This window comes from Anguilla anguilla, chromosome 9, assembly GCF_013347855.1.
Source record: "Anguilla anguilla isolate fAngAng1 chromosome 9, fAngAng1.pri, whole genome shotgun sequence".
NCBI classification, from domain to species: Eukaryota; Metazoa; Chordata; class Actinopteri; order Anguilliformes; family Anguillidae; genus Anguilla; species Anguilla anguilla.
The window spans coordinates 37,257,908-37,278,561 of NC_049209.1; the positions used below are offsets into that span (position 1 = coordinate 37,257,908).

General features: G+C 42.0%; 1 protein-coding gene across 2 annotated transcripts in view; it reads right to left on the reverse strand.

The window, feature by feature from the left end:
- Positions 1–11,832: 11,832 nt before the first annotated feature.
- The window catches only part of dtx2 (deltex 2, E3 ubiquitin ligase), a 49,874-nt gene continuing 41,052 nt past the window's right edge, over positions 11,833–20,654 (reverse strand). For both annotated transcript variants that reach the window (XM_035433685.1, XM_035433683.1), the window contains one exon: positions 11,833–12,534. In XM_035433685.1, coding sequence (XP_035289576.1) covers positions 12,289–12,534 — 246 coding nt within the window. In that variant the 3' untranslated portion in view covers positions 11,833–12,288. The remainder of the gene's footprint in view (positions 12,535–20,654) is intronic.

Sequence of the window (20,654 nt, forward strand, 5' to 3'; positions counted from 1 at the left end):
GGCTATGCAAGACTAGTGAAGGATTGGCTGGTGTATGTAAAATGACCAGTGGAGAGACATTCTTTGTGGGCTAGAAGGCAGGAAAAAAAAGCAGAAGAAGGTTTACATTATTATTATGTTATTTTACATGTTATTTTTTTTGAAGTTATTTTACATGTTATTTATTCAACGCTTAACTTTAGATAGTTAAGTGCCTTTTTTCCCCTCTCTGGTTTCTGCTGCTAGTTGTGCACAGCCACCCGCTGAGTTGTGATCTGGATGCCTTCATCTCAGCAGCAAGTTACTTTAGACATTAGCAGAAATAAGCCCAAACCATGAGCCTAGTTCTCCCTATGTCAAAGCTGTGTGAGGGTTGCTGGATGATTGCGCTTGTGGAAAACACTTTCCAGGGCGAGTTCGTCTACCGCTGTTGTTGACTGTTTGAGCACATTGAGAGGAACATTCTTGATCTTGAGGGCCAGCTTGCTGAACTCTACAGTTCACAATTGGTTAGAGTTTCAGGGACTGAGTAGCTTGTCCTTTAAGGAACTGTTGTACATACCACAGCTGAGTGGGCGGGAGAACCCAAGCCGGCAGCGAGAGACAGTTGGGTGACAGTAGGGCGCAAGCACAGAAAAAGTTGTGCACACTACACAGGGGCAACATCTCCAGACGTTGTGGTGCCAAACCAATTCTGGCCCTTGCAGGAATTGGATCTGGCTCTTGACCCTGAGAGTAGGAGGACTGATAAGCCACTGGGCACTCGGATGACCACATCCTCACAGAGAAGGAAGTTGGTGTTAGTTGGGGAGTCAATTATTAGGGCTAATTTCCTAAGATGCAAAAAGTTTTTACCTTATGTACATGCTTTTTGGGGGTTCAGGCCTGGTGTTCTTTTTGCTCTGTCTCTTGCCTTGCTACTCTGTAAAGTGTCTTAGTGACAGTTCTCTGTAAAAAGCGCTATACAAATAAAATTGAATTGAAATTGAAATGGACATTATCAAACGGTAAATTCTGTACAGATATTCAGAAGATTTTTTCATACATAGAGTGGTCAATGAGTGGAATGGCCTGCCAAGTCACGTAGTAGAAGTAGACATTTTCAAGATTTTCAAGACCAGGCTTGATACGGTGTTAGATACTATCTTGTCTGTAGGTAATCAGAGCACTAGGTACAATTTAGTCAGGAAAATGGTGAACATTGTTGGGCTGAATGGCCTGTTCTAGATTTTGACCAGGCATAGATTTTGCAGGTGTGAATGACTTATAGACAGTGCTTTGTATGTGTGAGTAATGTGGCATTTCTGTACGTTGATAAGTTGTATTTATGACGGCCATACACAGAACTCTTTTCATTCTGGTTTGAATGATACCTCTTTTATCCAGTACGGAAGCTTTAGGGCTCAGACCCGTTCACAACAGCTTAAACTTTTGCTTCATCACAGCATTGTGCAGTTAAATCTCCACTCAGAGTACCTTCATAAATAATAAAGGGAAAATAAAGCAAAATTACAAACTTGTGTCCTGATGGAAGGATTTGTAGTCCAGCTGGGAACACTCAAACTAACCGGAGCACTGTCCGTCGAGCAGGGGGCAAAACTAGAGTCCAGGACAAAAATGAGCGAATCGTCAAACATGGAATCCAGTCAGCAAACAAAGCAATTTTTGTAAAAAAATGTCTTTTTTAAAATGAAACTCACTTATTTGATAGTTGTCCAATACGTAATCATGTGTTGATTCCTGAGTGTTGAAATGTATAAACTGAAATTTGTTTCTGACACCGAGCATGAATTTGCCAAGGAACGCTATAGGCGCCAATTCAGGTGAACAATAGGACAGAACTAGTTCATGTGGAAAGGTCGATAGATCTTGAACTTAGTCTAATTCTACATTTTAAACTAGTGTTTAATTAATTTTGAAAGCAACATTAGCTAGCCAAACTACTGATCTTAACTATAATTATAGAAGTCATATAATAAAAACATTAGCTGTTGCATCATTATGTATACTCTATGTAGACAAGTATGTATCATAGCTAGTTGCTAGCTATGCTACCATGCTAGCGTTTAGTGTTATGAAAGAGAAATTTCAATTTATTATTGGATGAAATTGATTCAATATTAGGTTCTCAAGGGGACTTGAAGCATGCGGTAATGTGATTCTAGTTCATTTGCTTTTTAACTAAGTTATTAGCCCTCATGTGCGTGGTGTGGGATTAGATTTGGTTGGTAGGCTACAGACTGTGAATATCGGGAAAATACTCTGCGGACCTGGTAGGTACTGTATTAATTATATTGTTAAGTAATTTTGAATGTTTTTGCATGGTAATACTGATTTGAGAATCCCAGGTAATACGAAAGGACCCTCCTTGGGTTCACTTTTATGTTTTCCTCTCGATCAATCAAGCTCCAACTGGAAGGTCAGGAGTCTATTGGTAGCAATGAGTAGGGGTTGGTTGTACACTTAGTACCGTAATGACAACACAAAGCTTTGTTTTTACACTAGCAATGTAATACTAGTTTAAACATCTTTTTTCCCACGGTGCGCAGGAACTGCCACCGTGGGCTATGCATGGCAAATTGTGGTCACTCACTCACTCACAGACGACCTTTGAGGGACGTTTTGTGGGACGCATGCACAGGTGGTGCTTTGTTTAGTAGGACGTTTAGTAGGACGCATGCGCAGGGCTGCATGCAGGAGTAGGAGCTAAGGACACACAGCTACAACCACCGATACAGATGTATGGACACATGGAGGACAACAAATAATGTTACAGAGGTGAGGACATGCCATAGCTAGCTAGCTATATAGTTAGTACAGGTGCACCGTGGGTCTAGATGGTTTTGTGCTTGTTTAATTGACTATGATGTTTTGTCATGTCAATAAAGCAATTCTCACTGGTAATGTTGCCTTGGGACTGTTGAGGCACAGGATCAAATTCTGCCTGAGTTTCAGGAAAACTTTCATTTCTTATGAACACTAACTAATAATTGTCTATTACTGTTAAACTATTGCTTTTGCAACTATCCACTTCTAGATCCTTGTGGACCAAATCTAGCTGGTCTTTCACCAAATGTATAGACTGTATTATGACATTCCATCTAGCTGTTCGGTTAACCAGCTACATTTGGTCGCAAATGTGAAAGTTTTCTGTCCAGCTAGGATACAGCCAGGCCCATATGGACTAAATCCGGAGCTGAATTGTGCTTACTGGGCTAAAAACCGAGCAAATGACGGCATTAAAGAACGTCTTTAATTTTTACAATTTAAAAAATATTTTTAGTTTTTTGCAAAGCCGTTCATGGCCATTTAAGTAAATCAGTCTTTATAACTTTATTCTCTTAGGCAAAAAATTTGCACCCAGTATAGCTACTCCATCAGTGGCTCGTTGGCAAGGTGCTTGCTATTGGGACTATTCAGGCTTGGGATCGAATTTCACCTCAGGCAAATCTGTCATTTCTTATGCAAGCTTATTGCTTTACTAATATTTCTTAATAGTCTCTGACTTAAAACTATTGGTTTTGCAACAGTACAATCCTTGTGGGAACTCTATCATTTCACATGCAAACTCCACATAGTACTACCGTGACTACAGATGAGTATTGTTCGTCTCCTAGTGAGCACAAGACCGAAAACAGGGTCTGAACGTCTGAAGGGATGTAAATACGTTGACTGATGTTTTCACATAAGGTTAGCACTAGGTTAGCTGTATTTGCCTCTAATTTGTTCATGTTTTACCCTAATATAGCCTGCCTATATCGCACCGGCCGACTTGCGTCCGACATACGACAATCTAGATGTCTGGCAAGACTCAGAGGTGGGCGAATATCTTAAACTCTGTTGGGTGTAATGATTACGTTCAGGGACCACAGAGGACCATATTAAGACCCCGTTATCCACATGGAACATTGCCAAATATAGTGACAGAGACTCGGAGGTGGGCGAATATCTTAAACTCTGTTGGGTATAACGATTACGTTCAGGGACCACAGAGGACCATATTAAGATCTCATTATCCACATTATCCAAGTGGCGATGCGTCATTGACTCAAAACTTATTGATCAGATAACAGATGCAACTCCCTAGTTGAACAGATGCAATTCCCTAGCGTCGTGGAGGCTCAACAGAAGGGATTTACAAGACAAGTTAAACAATTCCCAAAAACCACACCAATCAAGGGTTAACAATTTATTAGTCCAGTAGGTATGTCTCTTAAAACAGTCAAATACAGTTACAGAATTTAGCATATTAACCCAAAATAGAGAGTATCAAAATTATGCATACCTGACCAAGACTACACACAGAGCCACAAGGATGTGTGGGAAACCCTGGAGACAGTCTTCCCAAGACTACACACAGAGCCAAGAGGATGTGCAGGAAGTCTGAATACAGAGCTTCCCAGATTGCTCTGTCCCTTCTCTTTAAATGTCAAAACAGATGTCATAAATCTCGGAACTGTCTAAAATTGGAATTTTGATTACCTTCTCCAGATGTTCTTCTGAGAGAATATTTTACCAATGCGGGTTTTCCTCCTAAGTTATTAAACAGATATGAAACCTATGTTTGCTGTTTGTGAAATTAATATCACTGTACTCCCCACTCCGATGCGCTTCAAACAAGACCAGACACGACACAGTCTGACTTGATACTGTCACTCTTTGTCATGAAACCTCCCTTTTCACAGTTCTACTAATGAAATTAGTTAAAACTCAAACAGATCCCTGAATTCTGATTGGAGCAATACCCACAATGTACACCTTTAACCTAAGTTAGGTAAAGTATGTGTACTATTATAGATATTACATTTATTCAGTATACTGTGATTATGTTACTCTAATACAATATATTTCATCAGACAAACAATATCTTGATGATAACATAATGCAGAGTATTTACAGAAAATGTCCAGTTTCCTTTATACAGTGCTCTGGAAAGAAAAATGTATCTTCTCAGCTCAGTGCATGGTTTTTGTATGAGATCCCTTGTTTGTAGTAAAGGAAGTAAAGGAAAAGGCAAGGAGGTGTCCTGACTCACTCCTTCCTCATCATGGTAATGTTTCGCTGTGTGCCAGTCCTGTCCAGTTGTGGCCAGGGAGTGACCTCAGCAAACAGGTGGCTATTGTCCTGAAAAAGGTGCCCTGGAATTCAGGAGGTCGAAATCCATCTTCCAGGATACAGCAGCCTCGGCCTAATGATTTTACGACCCACCATAAAGGAAATTCCTCCCATACTGGCACGGTTTCTCAGGCCCAGTTCCCATGCATTACATTACATTACAGGCATTTAGCAGAAGCTCTTATCCAGAGCGACTTACACAACTTTTACATAGCATTTTACATTGTATCCATTTATACAGCTGGATATATACTGAAGCAATTTCAGTTAAGTTCAAGGGTACAACGGCAGTGTCCTACCCGGGAATCGAACCTGCGACCTTTCTGTTACAAGCCCAGTTCCTTACCCACTGTGCTACACTCCGTTCCTCTATGTTAAAGATTTTCCCAGGTGTCCAGTCTTTCAGTCTGCCTTACAAGTAGGACAAAGCAGATTTTTCCACCCACCCCTGCGCTATCAGATCGTGTAGGTAGCCTTTCATCTCCTGATACAAGGGCTTTGGGACAGATAGGTATGTCCGTGACACTGGCTCATTATCTTTTAGTGAAATGTTAAGTTGCAGTTTTTCCACTCAGTGTTATGTCATCATCGGACCTAGAGAATGACTGTGATTCTTCTCTTAACATCTGACTAACAACTTGTTTTTGGTGTTCATTCAGGTGAGTCAGGTCAACAGGAGGATCCCATTGCTCATCAGTGGGTGTATCCTCACTGGAGCTCTTAGCTTGGACTTGGTGGACTGACGCAGTAGATAGGTGGTCTGACTTGAATGTGTTGGCAGGGTATACTGATCTAACAGACTGCACCATTCCAATAAAAGTCCTTCCTGACAATGTGATGTCATGGCTGGTAGGATTTTGCACACTGACGACAATTTCTGAGGTCATGCCTGCCTTCACTGATACAAGAGTATCGCAAAACTCGAGTCCTTCAGGCCACTGTGGAATCTCATGAGACTCAAAAATCAGAGTCTTATTCTCCTTGAAAGGTGGAGCCTGTACTCAACATTCAATCTGGATGGAGCTGTGTTTAGGCACATTGACTCTCTCATTTGCTGTTCTCACATTGTACTCACATGGCTGCCCTACACTCACTGTATTAATAAAGACTTTTGCTCTATTCTTCCTAAGGTGAGGGAAAGCTACTTCAACTGTTTTCATGAGCTTTTCTTTGGCCCTGTGTTTTGTCTGGTCCTGTACGCTGTTCACCACTACATGCTCAATGACATTAAAGCCAATGATGGGACATGGTTGCTGGTTGCCTTTTAGTACTAGCATGGGTATCAGCAACTCTTCATCATTAGCAGTAAGTTTAAAGCTCACTTCAAGCCGACCAATGTACGGCATGTCCGTTCCATTGGCTGCTTCAATTTGCAAATGGTCAATTGGGTTAACTATTTCTGCTACATCCCTTAGCTTTACATCAGGTAAGTGGCTCTCTTTCCAGACCTCATCTATAGCACATATTTGTGAGCCAGTGTCCCAAAGTTCCTGAATTCTCTGTTTGTGCAGAGAACACCTGATGAGACATTTCTGGCATAAGCAGTATAATGAGGGTTTATCTGACTTAATTGGGTTTTGCTGCCCCCTAGTGGTCACTTAGCTCACTTCAGGATACAAGCCACCAGTGTTTGTCTGAAGATCACCTCCGCTGCCTTGCTGGGCTACTTTCTGATGCCTGGGTAGCAACCACCTGGACCACCCTAGCAACTATCTAGTACTCCCTAGCAACCACCTAGCAGCACTCTAGCAACCACCAGGAACACCCCTGGAACACTCCATAGCATCCACCGAGCAACACCCTAGCAACCATCTAGTACTCCATAGCAATCACCTAGCAACACTCTAGAAACCACCTGGAACACCCCTGGAACACTCCATAGCAACCACCTATCAACTCCCTAGCAACCATCTAGTACTCCATAGCAACCACCTATCAACTCCCTAGCAACCATCTAGTACTCCATAGCAACCACCTAGCAGCACTCTAGGCTGTTGCTGTTTGGTTGCTATTGAGTTCCAAGCTATTGCTAGGCTGTTCTAGGTAGTTGCTATAGACTTCTAGGCGATTGCTTGGCTGTTGCTAGGTGGTTGCCATGGAGTTATAGGCAGTTGCTAGGCTGTTGGTAGGTCTTTACTGAGTCCAATGAGGCGATCCATAATTCTTTATGACAAACGGTTGAAAAGTTATGAAACATCAAACATCGCCCAATCAGGAACGTGGGCGAGGTTAATCTACACCAATACACAAAGGACTCTCGAACAAGTCCAATAAAACATCCTACAATTTGTGGGCAATGATGCCCCATAGAGATTAATACTAAATGTCCAAAACCAGAGAGGTGTTTGCCATGGAGTTCAATGCAGTTGATAGGAGGTTATAGGTTATTCGAGATGGTTGATAACTAGGCGCTTGCTATGGAGTTGTGGTTGGTTGCCAGGGTGTTGCTAAGTGGTTGCTAAGGGGTTCTAAGCCATTGCTATGGTGTTCCAGGTGGTTGCTAGGGTGTTGCTAGGTGGTTGCAATTTATTGGTGGTTGCTTTGGAGTTCTGGGTGGTTGCTAGGGCGTTGATAGGTGGTTGCAATTTCTTGGTGGTTGCTTTGGAGTTCTGGGTGGTTGCTAGGGTGTTGTTAGGTGGTTGCTATGGAGTTCTTTGCAGTTGATTGGGTGTTGCTAGGTGGTTGCTAGGGCATTCGAGGTGGTAGCTAGGGTGTTGCTAGGAAATTGCTATGGAGGTCTAGGCGGTTGCTAGGTTGTGCTACGAGGTTGCTAGGGAGTTCCTAGGTGGTTGCATTTGAGTTCTAGGCAGTTGCTATGGTGTTCTAGGGGTTGCTAGGGTGCCCTAGATTGTTGCTAAGTGTTTGCAATGGAGGTCTAGGTGTTTGCTAAGGTGTTGCTAGGTGGTTGCTACGGAGATCTAGACAGTTGCTAGGGTGCTCTAGGTGGTTGCTAGGGTGTTTCTAAGTGGTTGCTAGGGTGTTGCTATGTGGTTCCTATGGAGTTCTATGTGGGTGCTAGGGTGTTGCTAGGTGGTTGCAATGGAATTCTAGATGGTTGCTACGGCGTTGTTAGGTAGTTGCTATGGGGTTCTAGACGGTTGCTAGGGTGTTGCTACGATGTCTTATGTGATTGCTAGGTTTTTACAGAGTCCAATGAGGTGACACATAATTTTCTATGACATACAGTTCACAAGTTATGAAATATCAAACATCGACCAATCAGAATATTGGGCGAGGCTAATCTACACCAATGGACAAAGGACACTCTCCCAAGTCCAATGAGGCATCCCACAATTTGTGGGCAATTTCTCCCCATAGATATGAATGCCGAATGTCCAAAACCAGAGAGAGACCAGAGTTCAGCTGCTAGATGACAGAGCATTGTGACATCAAAAGGGTGAGAAGACAGCATTGTGACATCACAAGGGCGAACATTCCACCATTCATTCTCTATGAGAAGAAATTTATTTGCCCAAAAAGAAGTGGAATTTCTCAAGATCGTGCACAGAAACTCGATAACAACCACCTTGCACCACCCGTTCACCCTAGCAAATAGCCTTGAACTTCATAGTTGCCACGCAGCAACATCCTGACAATCGCCTTGAACTCCATGGCAACCGTCTATTACCACTCTAACAATCGCCTAGATGCCATCTATAACAACACCATAGCACTATTGCTCAATAAATGTGTCGCAAATCACATTGCAGCGATGTTGTTGCACATTGCTTCTTGCACTGATCGCTCTTTTCAGCACAGTATTTGCATTGATTCCGACCTATTCCCAATATTACTCATAAGAAACACTGTACAATAAGAATCTAGGAAACATTTGTATGTACTTATAGTCAGTGCATTGTATGTGTGACTAACTTTGCATTTGTGTACGTTGATGACGTGTAATAAACTATACCTTTTACTGTTCAAAATGTTTTTGACTCAAGGGTGGATGGTAGAACTAAAGATCATTATCAACAAGTGGGAATTTCGAGTTTTCCGTGAGTGCAGTGGTGTGGGTGTGGAATGGGCACGTAGAGACCAATAATTTATAACTGGGTTACAAGCATGACCCTTGGACCATTTTGCATGTCAGATGCCAAGCTTTTCAAGTATGATGGATTACACATATAATTTAGTAAATATTACTTACTGATGTGGTCTCTGTGCAATATCAGTAACTCCTTGGATTGCATTTCACAGCTTTTGGATTTGAACATTTTTTCAAGTTCCTTTTAATAACATTCTCGCTTTATAGCCATTTTGGGCTGATTTGCGCTATAGGCTTTCTTTTCTTACTTGCATCATCAATAAGAGTGAATGTAAAGGTGAATCTGTGAATGACTAGAAATTACTTTCTATAGGGTGATATTATTATTGATATCCATCCATCCATTATGTTTTCCCATTTACCCTGGATACCCAGGCGAACATACGAACTCTATGCAGTGGAACAGATGCTTCACATTGGGTGTCATTGGCTGATTGTGCAGCAGGCATTCTGGCATTCTGGAATTTATATTTGAATTTATATTTATATTTTTCAAATTATGTTTGCTTTTCTATATTCAGGACTTAAAATTTTCAAAAAAATAATGCCTTTAAAATAAGCATAAAAATATGCTTATTTGTGTCTCATGAGCACTCTCCATAAAGAAAATCAGTACCAGAGGGAAGTAGAAACCAAGCATGATCCAAGATAACAATGCCACCAAAGGGGGGAATGGAACAACTTGGACAAAGCCTGCAGCAAGTGAATGACTGCGCGTTGGCCGTTATTGTACATACATCATGATATGTATCGGCCTAAGGCGTTCATCATCTGGACGGAGATTTATCCTGAGTGAAACGTGGCAAAGCTGTACAAGTGGCGCATCTTCCTCGATGAGCTGGGGAAGGCTCGTAGTACCGCATAAACAACGGAGGCAGCACATGCCAAGGATCCCAGCCGCTGCAGCCACTGTGAGGGAGATCGAGGCTGCACCTAGTACACCAGTACCTGAGGAAAGTGTGTGTCTGTGTCCGCGTGCATGCGTGCCTGTCAGGGGATCGGGATCAGTTAAAAGACTGTAAAGTAATCATCTTCCTAGGTTGCTGCTGGAAAAAGAAGTGGAATGGGTGCCAGGTCTGCATGACGTCTAGATGAGCACGACATGTGCGACATGAATAAATTAATTTGCACAAAGCACACAGTGACGACATGATTCTAGTGTGCTGTGTAGACAGATGCACACACGCCTCGTTCATATTGCTCATTTCTTGTTCATTTTTGTTAATATCTGGTTCTAAACATTCTAAAAATTGCATAAATGAAGTTTACTTTCAATAAAAATTTTCTCTCTTTTTGCTTGATTTTAAAGTGAACGGGACAATCTGACCCTGAACAGAAGAGGTGTCTCATCTGTACATATCAATATCACCCTTATGAAAAGCAAAAGTTCAATATTAAAAAATTAAATGTCATGTAAAACTAGTGTATTTTAGGTATTTTCCAATATAAAGAAAAAAGAGTTTGAACATGTATTTTTCATGAATAACGAGTTGAACTAATGAAACCATGATCTGTGAGAAATGAATATCACCATTGCAATAAATGTTGATTGAATTGATAGTAATTAAATAATGTTTATTAGGAATATTTTCTGACATTTCGATGGACACATTGACCAGGGAATAAGTGTAAAACTGTTAATACAAAGTGCCAAACTCTAAATCAGATGCTCAATTTTCTGAACAGAGCCACCTACTGTTACTACAACGTTCAAATGCTGATTACTACAAATGCAGATAACAATATCAACAAGTGTTTGTAACCATGTCCAATAACATTGCCCAGGTGAGTAGCATTGCAACACAATTGATAATCTCGTCACCACTTCATAAAAGGCTGCGTTGAAACCTGAATGACAGTTTCTGACAACATGGAGCAGGTCGGGGAGGTTGAGGTTAGTACCAAAGAACATGGTCTTGAAATAGGTTGTGGTAGTGGTCGTGGCCAACGCGACAGAACAATTGTGTGCACCGAACTCCCCAATTCTTATCCCCATCAGCCTGTAGGTGGACGGTATATTATTATTATTAATGATTAAACCTCATATCATCTAATCTAATGTTTTGTATAATACCTTCTTTCATATAAACATAAGCGCTATACTGCAGTCTATGACAGGGGATGCTTGTACATAATTTAAAATACTTATGAGGATATGACCATTGCACAAGTATTGTGCTGTTGTATTTGAAAATGCACCAACAATTAAAATTCAATGATGAACATATCCACTGTTCTGCCACTGTTCTTCATTTTGATGCTCATAAACATAAGCAGACTTTTGTTCATTGCCATTTGAGCAGTACAAACTAGTATTATCAAGTTAAACACTATGTTAATCCACATGACAATTTATTGATCATATTGTATGAATCCTGTGTGATTTTGCGATATAAAATGTTCTAACCATCTATTTTTGGAGCAGAAGCAAGGCTTCTTGCTTCATAGCAAACCACAAAAACAATCAACCTATAATAAAAAGCACTTAATCGTCCCACGGCGCAACTTACTTCCGCAGACACATTTTACCTGGGACCGCCTGCGAATACGTCCCACAAAACGTCCCTCAATTGTCGTCCGTGAGTGACCACAATTTGCCATGCATAGCCCCCGGCGCGCAGGTTCCCCGGCGCGCCGTGGGAAAAATGATGCCAATTATGTTTCAATTAAAAGGGACAAAACTACAATCGTTTGTATCTCATTTACAACAAAAGCATTTTAAAATCTTTAATAATAGCAAAGGATAATGCACCAATTTATGTGAAATACGCCCTCGAATTTTCAAACAGATCATTTCTAAAATATAGCATTTGACATTTCCTAGATTAATTAATTCATCATTCATTTGTGTGTCCAAGAGATGGGTAGTTTCCCTTCAGAAGAAAGACTGATAAAACTACAAAATGTAAACAGGACTGGGAGAAAAAGGCAGACAACAGAATAAAAGAAGACAGCTTTATCAATGCACATTTATTTACTTGGATTTATATTTCAGAAATGAAAAATACACTCTGACCAGAGGCAAGAGATTTAGCTTTTTCAACATAAGCACAGCTGTCAAGTCCTAGCATAGTCCTCAACATACATGGTAATAGAGTACTTAGCAATGAGAGAGGATAGGCTGGTGACAGAGCAGGGTCAGCGTCTTATGTTCCGTGACTAGGCACCGTCTCGTTCAGGCACTCCTCAGTCACGCCCTGTGCGGCGAGCTCCGACAGCACATTGTCCAAGTAGTTGGGGTCTGGGTAGCCATGACCGGAGATGTTTGACATCATCTCTGTCTTATGGTGAATCTCATTCCACACCACGGTATCAGGCTCCCCGGTGGTGCTGGAGGTGCCAACAGTGAAGATGAGCCTCCTGGTCCAAGCTACTTTCAGCAACTCCAGTACCTGAGGGGGACAGAAAAACAAAGATGTGAGCAGCTATCTTCAAGACACACGGTCTCTCATGACCTGTTTCACTTCAACAACTTCAATGCTTCAGCACATATTTCACTGCGGAATTTGAATATACGTCTCGTAAACATTTTAGCAAGGTATCATATTCAACATATGAAAAGGAAATAGTCTGTTTCCAATCATTAATTCCACTTCTGACACATTCTAGAGGACCCTAGGTAGCCGCACAAAAAGTGAGAACGATTCACGGTGGAATTTCATATTAAAGACCCTTTGAAAATATTACGAACTAAAACAAGATTACTCAGAAATGTATTAATAGAAAACTGACTGTTTCCAATCACTAATTCCACTTCAGGCACATTCTAGAGGACCTCAGGTAGCTGCACAAAAAGTGCCAGAACGATTCAATGTGGAATTTCATATTAAAGACCCTTGAAATATGTTATACAACAAAACAAGATATTATACTCATAAAAATAATAGACAACTGTCTGTTTCCAAGTACTAATTCCACTTCCGAAAGATTCTAGAAGACGGTATGTAGCTGCTCAAAAATTTGCATAACGTTTCACTGTGGAATTTCATAATAAAAGCCCTCCAAATATATTATACACTAAAACAAGATGGTCTACTCAGAACATTATTAAAAGAATACTGTTTCTCCGATCACTAATTTCACTTCTGACAAATTCTACAAGACCCCAAGTAGCTGCACAAGAATTCTGAGAACGATTCACTGTGGGATTTCAGAACGAAGGCCCTCCTAATATGTTATACAACAAAACAATGTTCTGCTCAAAAAATTACTAAAAGAAAACTGTCTCCTCTTCACTAATCCTTCACTAATCCTACTTCAGACACATTCAAGACCCCAGGCAGCTGCACAAACAGTTCCAGAATGATTCACTGTGGAATTTCAGAATAAAGACCCTTTGAATATATTGTAATAAAATTATAATTAAAAGAATAGAACATCTTTTCTGAGTACAACATCTTGTTTTGTAGTATAACATTTTCAAAGGGTCTTTATTCTGAAATTACACAGTGAAAAGTTCTGGAACTACCTAGGGTCTTCTAGAATGTGTCTGAAGTGGAATTAGTGATTGGAAAGTTTCCAGTTAATTTTCTGAGCAGAACATCTTTTAGTGTATAAATATATTTTAAAGGCTTTTATTCTGAAATTCCACAGTGCATTGTCCTGGAAATTCAGAGCCAGTGGAATTCATTTGGTGTTTAGAACGATCAATACCGTATTTTGTTTAAAGCGACGGCAAACCGCGTTTTGTCGACGCATTTTTCAGTTCTCCCAAGTGGAAAAACCTCATTACCGTAATAACTAACGTACGTGTACCCGCAGGATAAATAACGTGGCGGCTGGCTTAACTGTGATTTACGAAGTGGCGGCTGGCTTGACCGCATTGAGTAGGGGGAGGGAGAAACGAACTGAATTTGTAATGATAGAAGAAATTACTTTTAAAAAATGAAAATAAAACATATTGCACTTTGTATTTCCTTAACTATACAAGGTAGTAAAAAAGTGGCCTGTTTAGCGTTAACACCTACATGAAGGACTCTGCAGCTGAAGAACATGCATTCCCCATTCACTTACCCACAGGCAATGACTATCTTCCATATCATAGGTCACCAGTGTCGGGGAGGACTTTAACTAGTATGCTAGTTTTTCAGCAGTTTGCTGGTAGTTCAACTACATTCAAATTTGTGTAGAAGTAGTTAACTACTTTTTATGTCTGAGGTGCCGTTAATTACAGGAACTACAGCCAACTACCAACTACTGCCTCCATCTCTTCTCTCTCTAATCCTGCTTGGTGAGAAGTACTCTACTCTAGTATCCTACAGTATTGTAGTTTCACAAGCTACCTTTCTCATTCGGGTAGTTGTCCTGTAGTTCAACAACTTGCAGTATGAAGCAACTAGTAGTTTGAACTAAACAATTCATTCAGAAATTGTGAAGTGTGGTTGACGCCAATGCAAAGTCGACTTTCTGTTGAACAGAGGGAACAATGCAATGTTGCAGTAGGAGGTTGCAGGTGTAGCTAGGCTGTTGCTATGGAGGTCTAGGCGGTTGCTAGGGTGTTGCTAGGTGGTTGCTATGGAATTCTAGGTGGTTCCTAGGGAATTGCTAGGTAGTTGCCAGGGTATTCTAGGTGGTTGCTATGGAGTTGAAGGCAGTTCCTAGGATGTTGCTAGTGGTTGCTTTCGAGTTCTAGGTGGTTGCTAGGGTGTTGCTAAGTGGTTGCTATGGAGTTCTAGGTGGTTGCTAGGGTGTTGCTAGGGGGTTGCTAGGATGTTGCTAGGTGGTTGCTATGGAGTTCTAGGCGGTTGCTATGGTGTTGCTAGGTGGTTGCTATGGAGTTCTAGGCGGTTGCTATGGTGTTGCTAGGTGGTTGCTATGGAGTTCTAGGCCGTTGCTAGGGTGTTGCTAGGTGGTTGCTATGGAGTTCTAGGTGGTTGCTAGGGTGTTGCTATGGTGTTGCTAGGTGGTTGCGATGGTGTTGCTAGGTGGTTGCGATGGAGTTCTAGGCGGTTGCTAGGGTGTTGCTAGGTGGTTGCTATGGAGTTCTAGGTGGTTGCTAGGGTGTTGCTAGGGGGTTGCTAGGGTATTCTAAGTGGTTGCTAGGATGTTGCTAGGTGGTTGCTAGGGCGTTGCTAGGCTGTTGTTATGGTGTTCCAGGTGGTTGCTAGGGTGTTGCTAGGTGGTTGCTATGGTGTTGATAGGTGGTTGCTATGGAGTTCTAGGTGGTTGCTAGGGTGTAGCCAGGCATTTGCTATGGTGTTCCAGGTGGTTGCTAGTGTGTTGTTAGGTGGTTGCTATGGAGTTCTAGGTGGTTGCTAGGGTGTTGCTTGGGGGTTGCTAGGGTATTCTAAGTGGTTGCTAGGATGTTGCTAGGTGGTTGCTATGGAGTTTTAGGCGGTTGCTAGGGTGTTGCTAGGCAGTTGTTATGGTGTTCCAGGTGGTTGCTAGGGTGTTGCTAGGTCATTGCTATGGTGTTCCATGTGGTTGCTAGGGTGTTGCTAGGCAGTTGTTATGGTGTTCCAGATTGTTGCTAAGGTGTTGCTAGGTGGTTGCTATGGTGTTCCAGGTGGTTGCTAGGGTGTTGCTAGGTGGTTGCTAGGGTATTCTATGTGGTTGCTAGGATGTTGCTAGGTGGTTGCTATGGAGTTTTAGGCGGTTGCTAGGGTGTTGCTAGGCAGTTGTTATGGTGTTCCAGGTTGTTGCTAGGGTGTTGCTAGGTGGTTGCTATGGTGTTCCAGGTGGTTGCTAGGGTGTTGCTAGGTGGTTGCTATGGTGTTCCAGGTGGTTGCTAGGGTGTTGCTAGGTGGTTGCTATGGTGTTCTAGGTGGTTGCTATGGTGTTGATAGGTGGTTGCTATGGAGTTATAGCCGGTTGCTAGGGTGTTGCTAGGCATTTGCTATGGTGTTCCAGGTGGTTGCTAGTATGTTGTTAGGTGGTTGCTATGGAGTTCTAGACGGTTGCTAGGGTGTTCTAGGTGGTTGCTAGGGTGTTGCTAGATGGTTGCTATGGAGTTCTAGACGGTTGCTAGGGTGTTCTAGGTGGTTGCTAGGGTGTTGCTAGGTGGTTGCTATGGAGTTATAGGCGGTTGCTAGGGTGTTGCTAGGGTATTCTAGGTGGTTGCTAGGATGTTGCTAGGTGGTTGCTATGGAGTTATAGGCGGTTGCTAGGGTGTTGCTAGGCAGTTATGGTGTTCCAGGTGGTTGCTAGGGTGTTGCTAGGTGGTTGCTAAGGTATTCTAGGTGGTTGCTAGGGTGTTGCTAGGTGGATGCTATGGAGTTCTATGTGGTTACTATGGTGTTGCTAGGTTGTTGCTATGGAGTTATAGCCTGTTGCTAGGGTGTTGCTAGGCATTTGCTATTGAGTTATAGGCGGTTGCTAGGGTGTTGCTAGGGTATTCTAGGTGGTTGCTAGGTGGTTGCTATGGAGTTATAGGCGGTTGCTAGGGTGTTGCTAGGCAGTTATGGTGTTCCAGGTGTTTGCTAGGGTATTCTAGGTGGTTGCTAGGGTGTTGCTAGGTGGATGCTATGGAGTTCTAGGTGGTTACTATGGTGTTGCTAGGTGGGTGCTATGGAGTTATAGCCGGTTGCTAGAGTGTTGCTAGGCATTTGCTATGAAGTTATAGGCAGTTGCTAGGGTGTTGCTAGGGTATTCTAGGTGGTTGCTAGGATGTTGCTAGGTGGCTGCTATAAAGTTATAGGCGGTTGCTAGGGTGTTGCTAGGGTATTCTAGGTGGTTGCTAGGATGTTGCTAGGTGGTTGTTATGGAGTTATAGGCGGTTGCTAGGGTGTTGCTAGGCAGTTGTTATGGTGTTCCAGGTTGTTGCTAGGTGGTTGCTATGGTGTTCCAGGTGGTTGCTATGGAGTTGCTAGGTGGTTGCTATGGAGTTATAGCCGGTTGCTAGGGTGTTCTAGGTGGTTGCTAGGGTGTTGCTAGGTGGTTGCTATGGTGTTGCTAGGTGGTTGCTATGCAGTTATAGCCGGTTGCTAGGGTGTTGCTAGGCATTTGCTATGGAGTTATAGGCGGTTGCTAGGGTGTTGCTAGGGTATTCTAGGTGGTTGCTAGGATGTTGCTAGGTGGTTGTTATGGAGTTATAGGCAGTTGCTAGGGTGTTGCTAGGCAGTTGTTATGGTGTTCCAGGTTGTTGCTAGGGTGTTGCTATGGTGTTCCAGGTGGTTGCTAGGGTGTTGCTAGGCAGTTGTTATGGTGTTCCAGGTTGTTGCTAGGGTGTTGCTAGGTGGTTGCTATGGTGTTCCAGATGGTTGCTAGGGTGTTGCTAGGTGGTTGCTATGGTGTTCCAGGTTGTTGCTAGGGTGTTCTAGGTGGTTGCTAGGGTGTTGCTAGAGGGTTGCTATGGAGTTCTAGGCGGTTGCTAGGACTTTACTGAGTCCAATGTCGTGACCCATAGTTCTCTATGACAAACGGTTCAAAATTTATGAAATATCAAACATCGGCCAATCAGGAAGGGGGGCGAGGCTGATCTACACCAATGGACAAAGGACTCTCTACCATGTCCAATGAGGCATTGCACAATTTGTGGGCAATTTTTAGAGATGAATGGCAGAATATTCAAACCTAGAGAGAGACCAGAGTACTGCTGCTAGAAGACAGAGCATTGTGACATCACAAGGCTGAACATTCTGCCATTCATTCCCTATGGGGAAAAATTGGCCACAAAAATTCAAATTTTTCAAAAACCGTGCAACCAATCTTTCCACAAAGTAAAAGCACACCATTCCCGATGAAGCCGCTCGATTTGACATATTGCACGTGTATGTGGTGCGAAAACTCTGGGAGGAGTAGCGGTCCAAAAAATGGGCGGAAAGAATAATAATATGTGCAACTAGACAATTCCTGCAGAAATTGTGAAGTGTGGTTGCCGCCAATGCAAAGTTGACTTTCTGCTGAACAGATTGAACAGTTTCTGTAGTATAAGCAGAGACAGAGTATGCTATACATGCTATAACATCACGTCAACGACTTGATTTGCAACACACATATTCAGAGCTAAATTAACCCTTCATCAATACTTGAGATCAGCGATTTACTCACGGTATGCTGTGACGAGTGACGGCGAATCATAAAGCTAGCTGGCCAGTTCAGAGGGTCTTGGAAAAACCTTATATTTACACTGCACAACCGCTCCATTTTAAAAAGCAAGACAGGGCTAGGGAGATTAATTTGATTGATTTATGGTTTTACGTTAAGTTCAGCTCATTTTTACCATTCAAATAAAAACATTTAACTGTGCTGCAATTCAGAGTTTAATCTGTTACCTTAGATACGAACTCATAGACACAGGATAGTCTATTACGTGTTAGCCGACCCAAATTTCTGGAGTTAGACCGTACCAGAAGCTGCTGCACACGTGTTGTTGACGGCGTTGTTGCAGTTTTAGTACAGTCTGGCTTGTTTGAGAACTCGTTTATTCAGTAGGTGAGAGCATAAGCTTTCTAACCAGGTATAACAGCACCTTTATTTTGGGTTTTGGAATATCGTTTTTTTAGGTCAACCGAAAGTGTTCTCATCATGGCAATACATGGATGCGCTCTTTGTTAGCACTAGCATGCAAAGACGCTGGACCTGACAAAACGTCGTCAACGAATTTGCGTAATATCTTGTGAAATACTATTATTATTGAGGACTTCTGGGTATGCCTAAGCCATATGTTTGTTGATATACCTAGCTGACAGCGTTTTCATTTGTAATTTTTCATTTGGATTACCGTTTTATCGCGTTCACTTCCGCATTCTGCTATCCTTTCTGGAAGCTGGTGAGGACGTACAGCGGAACCTTAGTACAGTCTGGCTTGTTTGATAATTCGTTTATTCAGTAGGTGAGAGCATAAGCTTTCTAACCAGGTATAACAGCACGTCTATTTTTGGTTTTTTAATATCGTTTTTTTAGGTCAACCGAAAGTGCTCTCATTATCGCATTAAAGCCTTTCACTGTTTGTTAGCACTAGCATTCAAAGACGCTGCATCTGACGAAACGTCGTCAACGAATTTGCGTAATATCTTGTGAAATACTATTATTATTTAGGACTTCTGGGTATGCCTAAGCCATATGTTTGTTGATATACCTAGCTGACAGCGTTTTCATTTGTAATTTTTCATTTGGAATACCGTTTTTTATCGTGTTCACTTACGCATCCACCTATATGCTTAGTGATGGCTGGTGAGGACGTACAGTGGACCGCACCACGTGTGCAAAGCCGACCAATGCTGTAACTTCACCGTTCGCATATGAATGACGTCACCTTCTCCATTCATCTCTATGGGAAAAAATTGGGCATAAAAATTCATATTTCTCAAAAACGGTGCAGCGAAACTTTCCACAAAGTAATAGCACACGATTCCCAAAGAAGCCGGTCATTTTGACATATGGCACGTGTATGTGGTGTGAAAGCTCTGGGAGGAGTAGCGGTCCAAAAAATGGGTGGAAAGAATAAAACAGAATAATAATAATATGTGAGATAATAGTAGTGTGGTTGCCTTAAAGCAACCACACTAATAATAGTAGTGTGATTGCCTAAGGCAACCACACTAACTAGACAATTCCTGCAGAAATTGTGAAGTGTGGTTGCCGCCAACGCAAAGTCGACTTTGTGCTGAACGGAGTGAACAGTTTCTGTAGTATAAGCAGAGACAGAGTATGTATGCTATAACATCACGGCAACGACTTGATTTGCAACACACATATTCAGAGCTAAATTAACCCTTCATCAATACTTGAGATCAGTGTTTTACTCACGGTATGCTGTGACGAGTGACGGCGAATCATAAAGCTAGCTGGCCAGTTCAGAGGGTCTTGGAAAAACCCTATATCTACACTGCGCGACCGCACCATTTTAAAAAGCAAGACAGGTCTAGGGAGATTAATTTGATTGACTTATGGTTTTACGTGAATTTCAGCTCATTTTTATCACGTGAATTTCAGCTCATTTTTATCACACAACTGAAAACATTTAATTGGGCTGTAATTCAGAGTCTAATCTGTTATCTCTGAGACCAACTCATAGACAGAGTAGCCTATTACGTGTTAGCCGAGCCGAATTGACATATTATACATAGTTAGAAAGTTTATACTATTCATTTTAAATACAGCTTCTGTGAATAAGTATCGGCTGGTAGCCAGTAGTACTAGCTTCTGTTGTAACGAGGGGTACATCAACAGACAAGCGGAGTAGTGTACTGTAGCGTTGGGGTGAGAAAATGTTGCTGTGCTACAAAGAATGCGTAATGCATCTATAATGAGACGAACCTTTTGAATACGATGGGATATTACACGGTATTACAAAAGTAAAAGTTGACATATTATACATAGTTAGAAAGCTTATTCTATCACCTGTTGGATCGATGAAGTGTAGATCAAGCCAGTTTGTACTACAAAGTTAGAGAACACCCAACGCAACATGTGTGGTATTACAAGCTGACGTCTTTTTCTGGAGTAAGACCGGACCAGAAGCTGCTGCACACATGTTGTTGACGGCGTTGTTGCACTTTTTAGTACAGTCTGGCTTGTTTGAGAATTTGTTTATTCAGTAGGTGAGAGCATAAGCTTTCTAACCAGGTAT